This window comes from Vidua macroura, chromosome 15 (genome assembly GCF_024509145.1).
Source record: "Vidua macroura isolate BioBank_ID:100142 chromosome 15, ASM2450914v1, whole genome shotgun sequence".
Lineage (NCBI taxonomy): Eukaryota > Metazoa > Chordata > Aves > Passeriformes > Viduidae > Vidua > Vidua macroura.
Window position 1 is genome coordinate 8,910,023 of NC_071585.1, and position 16,961 is coordinate 8,926,983.

General features: G+C 41.4%; 1 protein-coding gene across 2 annotated transcripts in view; it reads right to left on the reverse strand.

Moving 5' to 3' along the window:
• FSTL4 (follistatin like 4) overlaps positions 1-16,961 on the reverse strand; it is a 314,392-nt gene that overhangs the window by 141,131 nt on the left and 156,300 nt on the right. For both annotated transcript variants that reach the window (XM_053991316.1, XM_053991315.1), the window contains exon 5: positions 2,679-2,927. In XM_053991316.1, coding sequence (XP_053847291.1) covers positions 2,679-2,927 — 249 coding nt within the window. The remainder of the gene's footprint in view (positions 1-2,678; positions 2,928-16,961) is intronic.

Consider the following 16,961-nt stretch of genomic DNA (forward strand, 5'->3'; position numbering starts at 1 on the left):
AAGAAAATAAATCTCTGTTGTTTGCTTTATTATCAGTTTACTGTGGATAGGCCTAGCTCAGCCTATCAGAATCAGGGTATTTGGTCTCTGTCTTACCTTAAGTCCATCCAGTTTGTCACTGATAACTAGGCAAACTGGCAGAGCACACACAAATATCCAGTCTGCAGCATCCCTCAGCTCTACACAGGAATTTAAATCTTAATTGAACAAGTCAACGAGGACAAAAAAACATGAAGCAGCCCACTCACCATTCAGACTGTACCCAAATAATTAAATTATCTTACTTGATCAAACTCAAACAGAAAACATGTGCGTAGTGCTAGATGTACACCTGAGCAACCTGGTCTAGCAGAAGGTATCCCTGACCACACCAATGGGGTTGGAATAGGAGGCTCACTTCCACCCCAAACCATTTTGGGATTCTATGATTTTGCACCTTAAAGGTCTTCCTCCAGTCAAAGTCTTACATTTCATGTTACACTTATAAAGGTGCTTAAAAACCTGTACCTTAATTGCTGACTGAAAATTTTGGTTTAAGAGAAACCACTATCATTCTTGATTTAGAAATAGGAGACTAAAGTACCAATAAACAGAGCAATATACAGAAGATTACTCAGGAACTGCATGGTAGAAAAAAGGATTGAAGCCAAGTATTTCTATGGAGTCTCATTCTGTGGGATTATTCCCCACTGAAGGTAAACTTTTTTCTGTATGTTATCTCTGCAGACAGAGGTGTGAAGTACATTTTTATTTATTCACGTGGGAAGAGAAGTGAGCTTGTTTCTTTCTTCCCTTCCATAAAGCTGTTATTCTGCTGAAAAGCAGATTTAAGCTGTGCTCCCTGGCAAGAGTTCGAGGGTTACTTTAAACTGGGACACAAAACTCCTACTTTCTGACATCATTTCATGGTGTGTTCAGGGAAGTATTCAAGCGTGACATTCTATCATTAGGCATAATACAGCCACTGCAGGGGCTGATTACTGCAATAAGAACTCATTTTCTTTAACACTATATATGATAAGGAACAAATAAAAAACCAGGCCACATGCAATGTCATAAAAAAGTGGGTGATGTCAAGAATGGAAAATCCAAGGACTGTTTTTTGTAGTCAGGGGAAGAAAATTTCTTGAATTGAGTGGGGGGATTGCTGAGCATCTCTGAAATTAAGACTTTCCCTTTCTTTTCAAGGTTTCTCATGCTGCAGAGGCCCACCTGCATCTTCCTCAGGGATGGACACTGTTTCCAGCCTGATCCATACCCTGATCTGACTTGATACCCAGAGGCAGAAGCACAGCAGTTGGAGCAAGGCACAAGTATCCTTTTTAGATGTTCCTTTTTAATGTGACAAGCAAGAAATCCCTCTTTGCCTTGATATACTCATGAGCTTGAAATATGCCTTTCGGTGACCCCTTCCACGATTTACTTCCTACAAGGTCTATTGATCCTAATTACTTGCTTTGGTAAATTTAGAGGCTGCCTATGACAAACTAACCCAGGGTGTTCACCAAATCAATGCTCTGACCAGCTGTGTTGTCCTCTCCACAGCCAGATCTTCTAAACAAATGAGACTTTGCAATGCACTGCAAAGCAGTGCCTACAAACCAATTGGAAAAATTTTGGTTACAAAAAGACACAATGTCTTCACCAAGATACAAGACTGGCACTGCTTTTCTATCTCCAAAGGGTATCACAAGGACATATTAATAATCCTCTTCAAATGGGCTCCTGTTTCTTAAATAGGCTCTTCAAGCATCATGTTAGCAAAGAAGAACTCACGATGGATAGCTCTGTATACAGCCAATCTCCTTGGGGGCTTAAGTGAGCTGAAGATAAATGAATGATTTTCATATTTGATCACGTAAATGTCACTGGATATATTTGCAACAACCTACTCAAATCTTCCTGTAGGTATACACAGTCATATTTGACAATGAGCTTTCAAGATATACTATAGTATAGTGAGGCCCTTTATGAGACCTCTCATTAGAAGTGAAATAATTTACAGCTTCTTCCATTCCCTGGCATTTTATCACATGCTCCTACTCCTGCAGTCTCCCTTGATGACAGGATGGTACATGGCATACAAAATACTAATGGGAAAGATATGGGACTGGCTTTGGTGCAAAGATGATAAGGAAATTTGCTAGTGAACCAGTAAAAGAGCTCCAAATGTACGGATCCCACTGGTAACCAGAACTGTCTTTAAAGTTATTTAAAGCCTGTCCCCATTCCTTATTTCATTTAAACAGCTCCTTTCCTTTGCCTGTGTCATTTGTCTAACTAGGTTTTCATTTCTCAATGTTGCAGCAAACTTTTGTTTATACCATCTACTTTTTCTTAACATCTTTGTCTTGTTCAAAGCATTTTCAAATGAATTGGATTGTAAAAAGTTATTACACTAGCAGCTGAAAGTACTGAGCAGCACAACTACAGTGCACACAATGCATACAGTGATGTTAATTATTTACCAGTTCCCAGTATGATTACATTTTGCATGGCGATGGCACTCAGGGGCTTAATAGCTGCATAAAACATTGTGTATGTTCTCTGCTGTCCTGGAATAAATCATCCCTGAAAAATTTAGCTCTTAGAAATAAAACATACCATTCAGCCATTTACCAGGATTACAACGAGTGATGAAAGCTCTACAGAAGTATTTATTTTCAACAACACCCTACCTTTGAAGAAACAGTCCTTGCTGTGGATAATGTAGATTTTCTTCCTCTGCAGACAGGAGGCTCGATGCAGCTGACAGTGATTTTCATAGAACCTGCCATCAGATCCACAGATGGGCATGTAGCTGGCCTTGCAGTCCTCGACACACCTGCACTCGGGCTGGTTGGTGTCCCTGTTGAGCACACACCTGCTGCCCCGGCCGCAGTACTTCCTCTCGCAGGGTGCGTGCAGCCCGTCCTGCCCGGGGAGCACTGGGGACAGCAAATGACAGCAGAAAATGCCACTGTAAGCCACATTCGCCTCAACAGACCACACAGCTGCTGCAGCAGCACAGCCCTTACAGGAGCAGGAGCAACAAAGGTTTTGGAGGTAAAAAATTCTCCCCTTTGAACAGCAGCAGCTTGAAGAGAGTGCTGAGATCTGCACCCCCAGACCTCCAGCTCTCCCTTATCACAGCACACAGTGTGTGCTTAAAGTGCTTTATTGGAAAGTGATGGATGCATAACCCTTTGATCTTTCAGCTCTTCACAAAACTAGAGCCTAGAATAAAACCCAGTGAGAGCATTTCAGTGACCATGAGTTACATTCAGAAAGCAATTCTGAAACCCTATGCTACTCCAGCCACGAAACTCAGCAAAGTGCCCTAAGTGTCAGCACTCAGCTCCTGTGCACATTTAGAGTCCAGCTCTCACCCTGGGAGCCAGAAGCTCCCACCCAGAGGCAGAATATCCTCCAGGCTAAAATTCACACAGGCTTCAAGGAAAGTGCACACAAGCAACTGTTGAGAGCTTTTGAAAAAATAACCCCCAAGAAAGACAATTACTGAAAGGAATGTTACTGAATATCACTGAAGGGAATGAAATGGGAAAACACTAGTCATTGTAAAAGGGACCATTAGTATCTATTCCTACACTCTGAGTAATGATATATAGTGAAAAATAACTTTCTACTACTTTTAAGAATTCACTGGATATGATATTCTGAATATTACTGTGCTCTTTGATACTATTAAAAGGGTAAGGAAGCTGCCCTTGTGCTATAACATTTTCTGCTTATGAAGTTTCCTCACTTAAAGGCTTACAGAGAACATTACTAAAATTCACACAGGACAGGGCACTTCCAAACACTGCCACTACTCAGAGCAATAATTAGCCTTACACTCAATTAAGAGACTTTCAGGAAATGAGATCATTCTATGCTAATTGGAGTTCACAAAGCTGAGCATTACAAAGGGGAATTGCAAAAGGCACAATTATACCAGGATCAAGCCTTTCCTTGTGCAAAAACCCACTGCCAGCCTTGCACAGCCTTCCAACAGCCAGAGACTCTGGCTGTCCCTGAGCCAGGGACTCAGTCTAGACCAACAAGAAGGTTTGGAAACAAATCCCTTTTCTCTACATTTACCACATGCAGTTTTGGCTCTTGGAAAGGTTCTGTTGTATGCCAGCTCTCAGAGGATGTTCAAGTGCAAGCAGTACTCCAGATGTGCTGCAGCACCCAGTGGAACACATCCTACAGCAACCGGGGTGCCACAACATCTTCTAAGGTACACCCTGGGCTTTTCCCTTCAAAGATTTTTCCAGCAGCCAAACAGTTCAACGTAGGAGCACAGACCAGATCTCATCCAGCTCCTTATCACAAGTAAAAGAGATGTGAGAAGCACCAGTACCAGCTACTTCAATCTCATTTCATCATCTTAAATTCCCTGCTAGCACCAACACAGCCCCCGCCTGCCCAGCATTTCATGCCAATGCAAAATGTCCCAGTTGAAGCTCCAGTTCATCTACTTGTGGTCAAGGGGTTAAAAGCATGTGCACAGAGAGAGACAATCAAGAGTTTCTAACAAAACCCCATTTTCCCTTTGTTTTTATCACAGTAAATCTGAAAGGGAAAAAAGTCTGTTATTGGAGGATTAACTATTTGACTCAATAACTCATTAAAATTCCTCCAACTTGGCAAGCTAAGAAATATTGACTTTTCCTGACTTGTAATAAACTAGAAGGTCAAAGCATCTCTGAGCAGTGCAAAAAAGTACAGCTCACGGAAGGAGTATCTGACTATTCTTTACTTACTTTAGCAATTGTTCCAGAATTTTTGCAAATTATCCTCAGAAATGCAAATTTTGTGACCTCAGGGAGACCTCACTGTAAAGGTCATATTATTTATCAGTGCCTGCTGTAAATCAGAGCAGCCCAAAGGACAAGGACTAGAGGAAGCTCTGGTCCAGCATCCTCTTCCTCCTCTCAGTGGCAGGACCTGCATCAGAGTACAGGCACTTCTCTTCTCCATCACAATGTGCCTCAAAAGACATGGTTTGGAGATGGTTGTTGATATTAAAGTTATTTAAAAATCAAGATTCAGCAGTTATTATTGTCTATATAAATGTAATTCAGGTACAACTAGAGCAAAGACCTTCGGGGGCTGCCTTGATCACTAAAAATTGATCTCTCAGAGCTTGCACCAGCCAAGGGCTGTGTTATGCATCTCACTGAAGGTTATTGCTGCCTCCTCATTCAAGGTACTGCTCTGATTTAATGCATCAGGTCACATCTGAGCAGGTGACAACTGCACCCTGCCCTGAGAGCAGGAAAAAACCTCTAGAGCCTCAAGTATTTTTGGTATTTTGATTTTTAATATAAAATTTGCATAAGTGAAGACATTTTTATTAGAATTGGATTTTAAAGTTTTTTAATGATACATTAAAGATTTGTTAAATAACCAGCTTATAAAAATTATAAAATACTTAATTTTTCCTCCATCTATCTCAGTTACTATGGAAAAACCCCAGAAACCCTGGCTATATTTATGCCTTATTCATTTTGTTCAGAGTTCAATTTACTCCATGTTCCCAGACAGACAACTCCGGGTTAAACAGGTCAGTTTGGTAAGGGGAGAAGAAATATACCCTGCAAACAGCCAGAAAGGAAATATTCAAGTATTCTGGAATCCTGATGTGCTTCTCCTTGTCCAAGTCCACGCCAAAATCCGTGTGCCTGCAGGCAGTACTAACATCAGTTACCTTTGCCAAAACCTCACAATGTTGACAGCAGCTCTTTAATTCAATTACTATTTGCATAATCCTTTGAAGAACTAAAGCTCCCCACAAGCTCACTCAGCTGTACCAATGGACCCCCTGCCCAGCAAGGACAGCAACAGGGCGTGAAACAGAACAGAGCCGTGCAAATGGAGGGGAAAGGAAGTGTCTGACTGCACAAGCACTGTTGTCTTTATCCAAGGAACTGATTCATCTGGAGCAGCACCATGAACCACGGAAAGGGACTTTCCTTGATTGCATCAAGGTGGATTCCAGGACACTGGTGTGCAGCTCACAGGCATGAAACATGCCTTCCACTGCTTTTTTGGGAACAATTAAAAGTGACTGAATTCCTCACTCTTACAAGGATTATTCAAAACAGAAATGGGAAAGGTAATCAAGTGAAACTACCAACTAACTGCACCAAGTATTTATGAGCCCCACTGTACTGCATGGAAAAGGCATAATTTATTCAATTTATTAGTTGCAAATAAAGTAATTTACATAGGTAAAAAGTCTACCATCTCATAAAACAAGACACTCTTCAACACTAATTAACTATGCTCACCGTGGCTACAGTCTGAGGTGTTCCATTGCATTAAGGCCAGAAGGATGGGCAGAGGAAGCCCAGTCTCATACACCCATGAACACATTTGACTTCACAAATTAGATCCTGGTTGCCCCTGAGAAATTTGGAATTCCAGTTGAAAACTGACAAGAGCTTGGTGCAGGCAGAAAATAACTGAGCTCAGGAATTTCGTAAGGCTGGTTAACAGGCTGCTTGCATCTCAAAGCAAGACTTTAATGAGGAAATTAAGATGTTCCTGCCACATTGGAGAATGCACATCCTCTAACTGTGCATTAATTCTTAAAGACAAGGACCTCATCTAGCTTTTGCACACCACTTAATATGTTAGAGATCAGACTAAGGCACACATGCTTTTTTCCCTTCTCTCCCAAATACAATCCTATTCCTTACTTCCTCAAAACTCCCAAAGGAAGGTTGGGTTCAGGACAAGCACTGGTTTCACTTAGGACCAACTAGACAAACCCATTACAGAAAGCAAACCCAAAAACCTAACAGCTCTATCATATCACTGCTCATTAAAAAGTGGTTTATACACAGCAGAAATGTAAATTATTGCATTTATATGTTAAAAGGAAGTTTGCCCTCAAGTAACAGTGAGCTCCAGCAGGCAGCTGGGTATCCAGGTTTATTGCTGAAGGAAGAAGTTTAAACATTACATCAGAGCTAGGGCTAAAACTAGGAATTTTAATTATATATTACTGAAAGTGGAAGCTTCTATACCAAGTCCTTCCAAGGCAATGATGCACCTTGCAAATGTATTGAAATAAAGCTAAAATCCAACCCTCTGTGACAGTGATACACACAGATGTATAGCTCAAGTGTGTATTTGCATACATACATTCACACACATTATACACAACAACACGCTCCCCATGCAGAGGGATGTCCTGGACTCCGACACTTCCCTTGCCACAACTCATTTTTGCTGATGACACACAGTCAGGTGCTGCAGCACAGCTCCCTAAACCTTCCTCACCCAGCATATCTTAAGTAGATTCTTGAGTAACTCATGGTTGGAAGCAACCAAAGTTGAGCTACGTACAGAGCCTGGGTTATGATCAGCAAGCAAATTGTGTGCTGCACGTGTCCTTACTGCCACAATACAATAAGAAAGGAAACAAAGCAGGCATGTTGTAATAGTCTGCTCTGAGAGTTCCTGGGTTTTTTATTGTTGCCTGACATGAGAGTGGAGAGGCAGAGAAGCTATGGCAAATCACCTGGGCAAGGCAACAGCAACTTCACTGTCCCTGTTACAAGCCTGATGTTGCTAGAATTAATTTATTTTTATAAAGCAAAAATGGTGACTTGTCCTGGAGAATATCACAGAGAGTAAGAGGTGTTTCAAGCATATCATCTGCTATAGTTATAAACTATTTTCTTTCAAGATCCATGAGACAACTCTGTGTGTTTGTGCACATCTTGGAGCAGGATGGAGAGGGACACATCAGTCTTGTAAGAGAAGGACAGAAAAATCAATAATTTTCACCAGTTTAGATGCTCTACATGAAACAAAAGGCAGAATTATATGGACAGCCACCTCAGAACTAAAGATAGCAGACTTCCCAGATAGTCCTGTTATTTCAGGAGTATTCACAGAGTTTAAAAAACAAAACTGACCCAAAAGGAAAGGAAAATGGACTCTGGAAAAGAGGGTTGTGACAGATAGCTGCACCAAGGACACCAGAATGAAGGGAACTGCTGAATCTGCATCTGCAGTTTAATACCAAATAAAAACAAATTGTAATTGCTCAACAGAAGCTCAATAACAGCAAGCAGTTACCCTGCAAACAACACCAAGGAAGCACTCAATACTACAGAAAAATGTTCCGTATCAATTTTTACATCTGAAAATGGGAATTAATGTTACTTTCTGTACCTGTCAGAACTCTGAAAATCATTGGAGGTCATACCACAAAAAGGCATTTGAAAATCAGAACTATGCTATTCTTAGTGTGATTAGCCTAATTTTGTCCCATTTCAAATCCATCTAACCACTGTGAGATCAAAAGCTTAATCAAATATTATTTTTGGATGGTATTGTTGTCTGTGAGGGTACTAACAGGAAAAAAGAGACAAAAGACACATAGAGATGAAAAGACCCAAACTATGTAAAGCATATCCAGAGATTACTGAGGAAGAAACACCAACGCAGGTATGACCATATATATTTAGACCCCTGCCATGAAACTTCACTGTCCATAATTTTCCTGATTGTTCTCTTCTCAAAAGAGCTGATGAAAAGGCAATTAATAAAATTGCTCTTTATTAAATGTTTATCTAAATTTATCTTTGATAGGTACTGCACACTGAAGGCTATTTTATTACAATACTCCTGTACAGCAAGTAAAGACACAAAGGTAATTTTGTGCAGTTCCCATTGGCATCACCATCTCCTTGCATTTGTGAGCTGCTTAGCAGGTCCCTACAACCAGCTGGACAAGAGACAGCACAATGTTAGCAGAAGATTAATATATTTCCCACATTTATCAGAAGGATTAAATGTTTGGGGCCAGGCTAGACACCATTTGGAGCAACCTGGTCTAGTGGAAGGTATACCTGGCCGCGGCAGAGGAGTTGGAAAAAGATAAGCTTTTAAGTCCCTTCTAACCCAGTCCATTTCATGATTCTGTGATTTAATTCAGTGTTTCCTTGGGCACCCATATTTCCAGTGCTGTGAGAAACCCAGTGAAGCAGAGTAGCAACATGCATATGCACATGCATGTGTGCATACACATGTATTTTCTTTGATTGTGCTTTTAATTTTCTCAGTATTCCACAGCCAAAAAAACAAGCTGAAAATTTCAGTCTCAGATCTGGAGGGAATAGATTACATTAATACTTTGGTTCCTCTGGCAAAACTCCGTATCAGAAGAACAGATTCTTCTGAAGAAAGGCAATGAAATTCCTATGGGTCACTGCTCAAAATCAGTCTTGCTGCCTTTAATCTTGCTCATGAATCTTATGTCCATCCTGTTTCTTCACTCTCAGTACAAGTCTGGCTCCCCTTCCTTGTTTTCAGTGGGCTTTTATCCTTTGTGTCATGTATCTTTCTGCTATTCCTTCAATGAAATCCTTGTGGCAGAGACTAGGGGGAGGTTACAATCCAAGAACAAAATAACTACAGATGACTTGCCTGTTTTCATGTCGACTGCTCCAATTACATTACCAGTGGAGCTCCTGGAGGGGATCTGAACACCCTGGATCTTTCCCAGCTGTTAACCCTTAAATCTGTCCATGGGTGTTGCCTTTGGCTTGCTCCCTGCTCTCCTCTCCCCTTGGACACACAACCCAAGGCTCTTCTCCCACAAGATGCTCACACCTCCCCTGGCTCCTCCACCACCACCATGAAACCAAAAACCTTTGCACAGCTGCTCCCAAAGCTCCTTGGAACCAGGCAGAAATCTTTGACTTCCACCTATTATTCAACATCTAATCCTAAATTTTTCATATTTTTACCCTCATTTGGAACATTTCTACTTAGAGGAGGGTGAAATCGATAAACCAAGTGTACTGGGACATGCTGCAGTGGCAGAGAACACGCTTGGCCACCACTTGCAACACCTATGTAAAAACATCTTGCAATATTACCAATTGTTCAAAACCAAAAGACACCCTGTTCCCATCTGAGGAGTGCTCAGTCTCACAGAAATCTCTTCTTTTTCTGCTTTTTGACTCATTACTTTGCAATAAGACCATTTATCAGAAAATAAATCAATTTGTTTACTGCATGCCTATTTTTCCCTTATATACGCACAAATGCAATGTTATTTCAGATTGGATAGAAAGACTTTTCCAGTTTCCTATTTATTTTCTCATTCAGACATCAGTTTATAAAGCTCATTGAGGCCAGAGAACAGAAGCAGAAAGACATGTCATCAATGTGGTACCACAAAAAAAAAAAAAAAAAGAACATTATTCTGATCATTTATTTTTAATTTGAAGAGGAATAGATAAGCTTTTATAATTAATACCCGTTCAGTTTCCTTATTACATTACTTGTGAATTCAGCTCTATGACAATTTAAAAATCATCTGACTTTCACCAAACTGTTCAAGTGCTACTGCAGGAGGTTTCATCATGACAAGTTAGAATCCTCCATCAGTGTCACCACACTGCCAGCACTTCCTTTTCTTTAAGAGGTGCATGTCACACATCTTCAACCTTACAAATGAAGTCATGTTCTTGATGAACATCTTTAAAGCTTTGTTCAAACACAACCCAAAGATGTATAAGAGGTAGAAACAACAGATAGAAAACGATGGAGGTCAGCAGAGGGTACAAGCTAAATACAGAGTAATTAAAGCACAGGATCACAGAATGGTTTGGGTTGGAACAGACCTTAAAGCTCATCTCATTCTAACCTCCTGCCATGGCCAGGGACACCTTCCACTAGGCAGGATTGCTCCAAGCCCCATCCAACCTGGCACTGAACACTTCCAAGGATGGGGCAGACACAGCTTCTGTGGGCAACCTGTGTCACTCAGCACACTCACAAGGAAGATTTTTTTCCTAATATCTAATTTAAATCTGCCTTCCCTGCTTGATCCCCTCAGTGGAGATAAGGAAGACCATGCATGCCATGAAGGGGGAAAAAATCGTTAGGATGATATTATCAAAGAACAACTCAGCTCAATCTATTGAGAAAATGAATCTATAGAGTCTTTTCCTGTCCCTTCCTTCTCCTGCCCCTTAGTCCCAAGCAGATTAATTTACAAGGGTAAAAGCTTCCAGATGGAATCTATCAATAGTTGCATTTATGTACAACTTGCAACGCTTCTGTCATTTACTACTACACATAAAGGAAGGCAGACAGCTCTGTGTGAAAATCAGGGACTGGATTCATTTTGTGAGTCTGAGAACTGATGCTTTTCTATATACGTTAACATTCTCTGGAAATAAAAGGGGAAAAAATATTAAAGCTATTAAGTTGCAATGGGATTTGTGTTAGTGCAGGTGTTTTGTGTATGGGTGTTTTTTTCTCCTGGGTAAAGCCAAACTTGTATTTGACTCATAGACATTTTTCTTGATTGAGGAGCGGCCCTAGCAACAGGATTAGTGCCCTTCCTGCATCACACCTAAATCAGCATAAACCTCCAGCTTGAAACTGTTGATGCTGCACAGTGTTTTGTCACATTTTTTTCCCCAAGACATTTCATTTATGTTTTCCCAACTGGATGCCTTAGAGCCTCATAGATTATGAGTGCAGGAGTGTTACCACACAGCACAAGTGTGAAGCAGGAGCCAAACAGGTCCATTATGGGGAGAATTACAATCACACAAATACTGAAGAAAGGTGTGTTATATCTGCACTGGGATACAGAAGAAAGGATATCCTATAAAATAGTTTTCCTAGAATCATAGAATGGTTTGGGTTGAAAGGGACCATCTTGTTTCAACCCCCCTGCTGTGGGCAGTGACACCTTCCACCAGACCAGGTTGCTCCAAGCCCCTTCCTACCTGGCTTTGAACACTTCCAGGGATGTGCAAAGCAGACATATAAAGCACATTGCTGGCAGCATGTGCAGGACTGCATCCCACCTTGGGATTGCCTTTAAAAATTAGTAAGAGCAGGATGTGCCTTTAAAATGTTCTCTACATACATTATGTAGTGCTCATCTGTTAAGCTTCAGAAAAACTCAGGAACAAACCACATTTAAATGATAGCAAATCCAAACAAACCAAACATCTTCCAATGGGATAGTCATGAAGACAAATGTACAGATTGCACTGAGACTGCAGATAACCCTGAGATTAACCCAGTTCTGCTCAATGGTGGCATCTGCTCAGCAGCTCAAAGGCTGGGCTCAGGTCATCGCTCAAGCCAAGCCATGGAGCACAAGCTGCACTCAGGTGTGTGCATGGCCAGGCAGAGCAAGTTGCTTTTAATTGCAATGTTCCCAATATCTATAAAAAAATGCAAGCATCCCCCCCAGATTCCTGATTCCAGATGTGCCCTAGCAGCTGCCTTTGCTCTAGCACAAGAAACTGCAGCACCCCAAGCTTTAATTTAGTGCTGGTCAGTGAGAGAGAGCAGGAAATGCTCCAGGAGCTTGAAACCAGACTGAAACACCTCCACAGCCCAACACCCATCAATAGCAATTTGCAATCCCCTTTCCCATTCTCTGTTATCCTTAATGAACTCCTGTTCTACGACCAAGAAATACGAAGAAACACTATTTTTAAAAGCAACTGCACGCAGGTCTTCTGCTTGTAGTGCTAATTTTGTAATTCTCCACTTGTTTAATTTTCTATTTATTGCCTAAGCCAGGACACCTGTAATTTGTGGACACACCATTTTGTTTATCTCCATCTGAAGCCAATGTCAACACATGGAAACCTTCATCTCATACAGGATAAAGCCCTCGAGTCTATCAGCCTGTCAGACCTAACAGCCATTGTTAATACCCAGACTTTTGAGGCTCTGTCCCCAAAGCAAACCTGTTTCTCAGCCCCTCCCTGAGGATTTCACTTTTGCATCAATTATGGAAATTACTCTGACTCTGATTAAAGATTTATCTCCGCTGAATAATGACATTTCAAGATCTCTTCCTACTCTTGAGGTAAATAACCCCAGTACTTTTCCCTGTGCTCTTCTACAAAGGAGGACAGCAGAATTAATGCCATTTCTCCTGGATTACAAACCTTTTACTCTCTCTGTATTTGTTCTGTGCTGAAGGAAGCATTTTAAAGTGCATTTACCCGATGGAAGAGTTATCGGCTACTGAAACTACTGAAAGGATAACATAGTAAGATGAAAAAAAACCTACTAAAAAGCTATTTTGAAAGTGAAAAGCCTTTAAACTTCATATGATGCTAAAACTGGCTCTGAAGGTACAGTGCAGAAATGGAGCATTAGCACCAAAATGCTAAGATTAGCTGCTTTTCGTTTTTGTTGTGAGGAGTAGAATATATCACTGGTTTCTCAGGTTGAGACTCACAATCTAAAAAGAAAAATTCAGAAGAGAGAAAAAATAGACAAAAATCCATAACTAATTAAGGGTTTCTGCAATGGTGGTATTTTTGTTTCAGCTGATTTTAATTTAATCTGAATTTTCTTAATTTATAAGGCCAGGCATCTGGTTTGGGAAATTGCCCAGGAGAGCAGAGCCCCTTCCCTTCACCCCCACAATGAGCTTTTTCCCCTCCCTGGCATCAGTGCTGGTCCACAGCCATACAAAGAGCCCATCCAGGATTTATCCTGCTGCCAAACAAGGACAGCAGCCTGCATTCAGGGTGTGGGAGCCCTCCTCAGTTACCCACACCAGGAAAGTGTGGGAAGACCTAGATCTGAAAGGGTAGTTATAAAATAAGAGTACATGTATTCACTCCTTTCCCTTTGAAAGTGCTCTGTACATGGAATAAAAACAAGCAACAACTGATAAAATCAACTGAACACTGCTTCCCTCTGAATACAAAGGCACCAAATGAAAACAAGAGGGTCACATTTAATAGCAGATGAGGAAAAGCTTGAGATAAAAAGCTGGAATAAGCAGCAATCATCAGTCATCAACATCAGAGTATACTGGGCAAAGGCAGCATTATGGGGCTTTTTATTCCTTTAAGAAAGGGAGCAGGACAAAAGGCATTTTGGTGCAGGGCATGTTGTGGGGCTGATCCACACGGATACGGCACGACTACAGCGAGAGGAGCACAAGGTGAGCATGGACACAGGGAGCTCAAAGCAGTGGTTACATCTGAACACAGCTGAGATGAATGCCATGAAAGCCCCAGAAAACCAGTGGCAACAGTTTAAAGCAGAGACATGAGATGCCCAGCATGAGCCAAGAACAGGTAGGCACCATATTTTGGATAGGAGACTGGAATTGGGCTTTTCTACTACCTTATATTTCAAACTTATTCCCTGTTGCCTTAGAAGAATGAAGTAAATCTCCTTGCAAAAAGGGGGGACAATTCAAGAAACTCCCTGGTCTGTCACCCCAGTCTCTGTCATTGCCACTTGTCCTTTGGATCAGCACACAGAGTTCTTGGGCAGCTTGGAGGGAACAAGGGAATGATGAAACAGATCAAAAGAAAGGGAAGAGGCAGCATTTCCACCAATCTCTTTGGATGACTGACTAGAAAGGAAAAAACTTTGTGAGAGTCACTATATTTTAGTCTACAGGAGTAAAGGCAATAAATAAATAAATACAAATAGCAAATAGGAACATCCTGTAGCAAGGACTCTTTTCCATAAGCACACAGAGCTCAAGTGATAAATTATCAGCAGAGAGGCAGCTGGCACTGCCCTTTGACAAGGTACCCAGGTCCCCCCACTCTGCAGACCCCATCCAGGACCCACCCATGCCTCCCCACCAGCCTGGCGTGCTGGAATATTCTGTAGCTCAGCACAGCGATACAGGAGCCTAAAGCTTGCAAAGGAAATGCATGAGCAGCACAACAGGGATGACTGGAAATGCCTGGGGGAAAAAGTTCACTTCAAAAAACATTTGCTTTAGAGACAGAAATTGTTTGATCCCCTCCAGTCTGGCTCTTCCCATCACACCATGACTTGGAAAGGGCTGACAGTCCCTGCCAGTGGCTGGGCAGCGTATCCCTGTGTGTGGCTCCATCGGATCCACTGCAGCACAAAACTGCATCAGCCCATTCACAACAGAACCTCACATCCAGCAGCCAAAACCCAGCTGGCATTTTGTGCTCACAGTAAATAGGATTACTGGCAGCAATGAAAAGTGAAGTCCTCTGCTGAACAACACACTGGGGATGGCAGCTGCTTTCCAGTCTTAGATTGCAAATACCACCTTGCCAAAGCTTTCTGTACTAATGGGGCCTATTTTCTCTATAGGAAAGGAAAAGGCAGGAGAGAACTCAATTTTTATGCTTCCGAGTCTCCTATTGATGTGCATGTGTTCAACTGCTCCTGTTCCCATTAACACCCAGCATGGGAGATTCAAACAACTTCAGAGCTGCTACAGCTGGCCTTGTCCATGAGATAGAGCTCATGTTAAAAAAAAAAAAGAAAAAAAAGGCAAAAAAGGTATTATTTAAAAATTTTCTGTACTAAGTAACATATCACAGCTTTGACTTTAAAACCTGCATTTTTTCAATGGAAATATTTGTCTCTAGCTAATGGACAAACTAGAGCTGCCAACTATTCATGTTCATAATCCTCAGTGACACCAATGGGAGCTGTATTTGCAGAGCAGGTCCCCTACAGGGATCCTGGAGGGTGATTTACTGCCTCCAACACGACCTGCAGACACTAAGTGGCTGCTTCCAGGTTACTCAGGTGGAAGAACATGCAGAGTGCCCATTTTGGAGGAAAAAAGGTCTGAGACTGTCAATAAATAAAAAAACCCTCGGGTCTCCCAGTGAAATGGAGTGAATGACCAGCTGGCAAGGAGGGGAAAGGGGAAGAAAAAAGAAAATGAGAAACAGGCAAATTGCTCTCTGTGTGATGGCAGGACTGATCCTGAACTGCAATCAAGTTTCCCAAAGTTCACTTTTAAAGTCCTATTTGCTTCAACAATGCCCACTTTAATGGCTAAAACATAAAACAATTAAAAATTACAGCATCCCTTCCCATGTAAATGTCCCTCCGTTAGAAGGAGGGCTCAGATTCTCAGGAACGGAGTTTAGGGGTGAGGAGAACGACCATTTTTTTGGATTTTTTAATGTGAATACCCAGTGCACGTCCCTGATCAGCAAGGAAAGGCACAACCTGGGACAGGGGTTCAGTGTCCCCAGGCTGGCCCAGGCAACTTTGTGGACTTGAATTCCCTTATAAGAGCAGAGCTGCAGGGCTCCAAAAGCTGTCCAAAACTTCCTCCCGCTGGATTTGTTACAGACATTTGTACTGGCAATTCCAACTGATTTTATACTGAAATATTGCTGTGGGATTAGATACCATTGTGTGAGGTGCAGATGTATTTAATGTGACCAGTAGCAAATACACAGTTATTAAACAGAGGGATGGGAATATGAAAGAATCATTCAATACTCCTAAAGCAAATATTGCATTTTGAAAGGAAAACCAAGGATCTCCTTTCTTCCCTTCGGCATCTCTCCCAGCACAACTATTCCACATGTGCAAACTAAAAGAAAAAAAAAAAAAGCCTGAAAGTCTTGGAAGGTATAAATTGGGATGCAGGGAAAAAAAAAAGCTGCCAACACCTTGCTTTGTACCAGAGGGTCCAAAGGGAGTCCACAGCAAGGACATGGTAGAATGCATTAAATCTCAATTAGATCATAGCACACAACAGAGCATGGAACATTCTCATCATATTTGCTCACCCAAGGATTAAGGGATTTTCCTTGGAGAGGTCTGTGCTAGCAAAGCGTCCTGGGGACCACACGGCTCTTGGCAAGGAAGAACAGGCACCTCTCTCTCCTGTCTTAGTGAACTGCACCCATTAAATGGTCTCATAACAGTATTTTACACACATGTGTGCCAGTCAGAGACTGCAGCTGTGAACAGACATGGTTTAATAATTTGGAAGTTCTTCTACAGTACTTTTGGTAAATATATCTTACTGGTGACTGAATATACCAAAATGTCAAAAATAAAAGTGTGGAAAGAAAAAAAAAACAAGAGAAGAATAAGGAAAATATGGAAGGAAATAAAACTTTGATGGTATACTTTAGATTTTAAACATTACTGTAATAAGGTAATGTTCTAGCCACTTTTAAAGAAATTATTTAGGC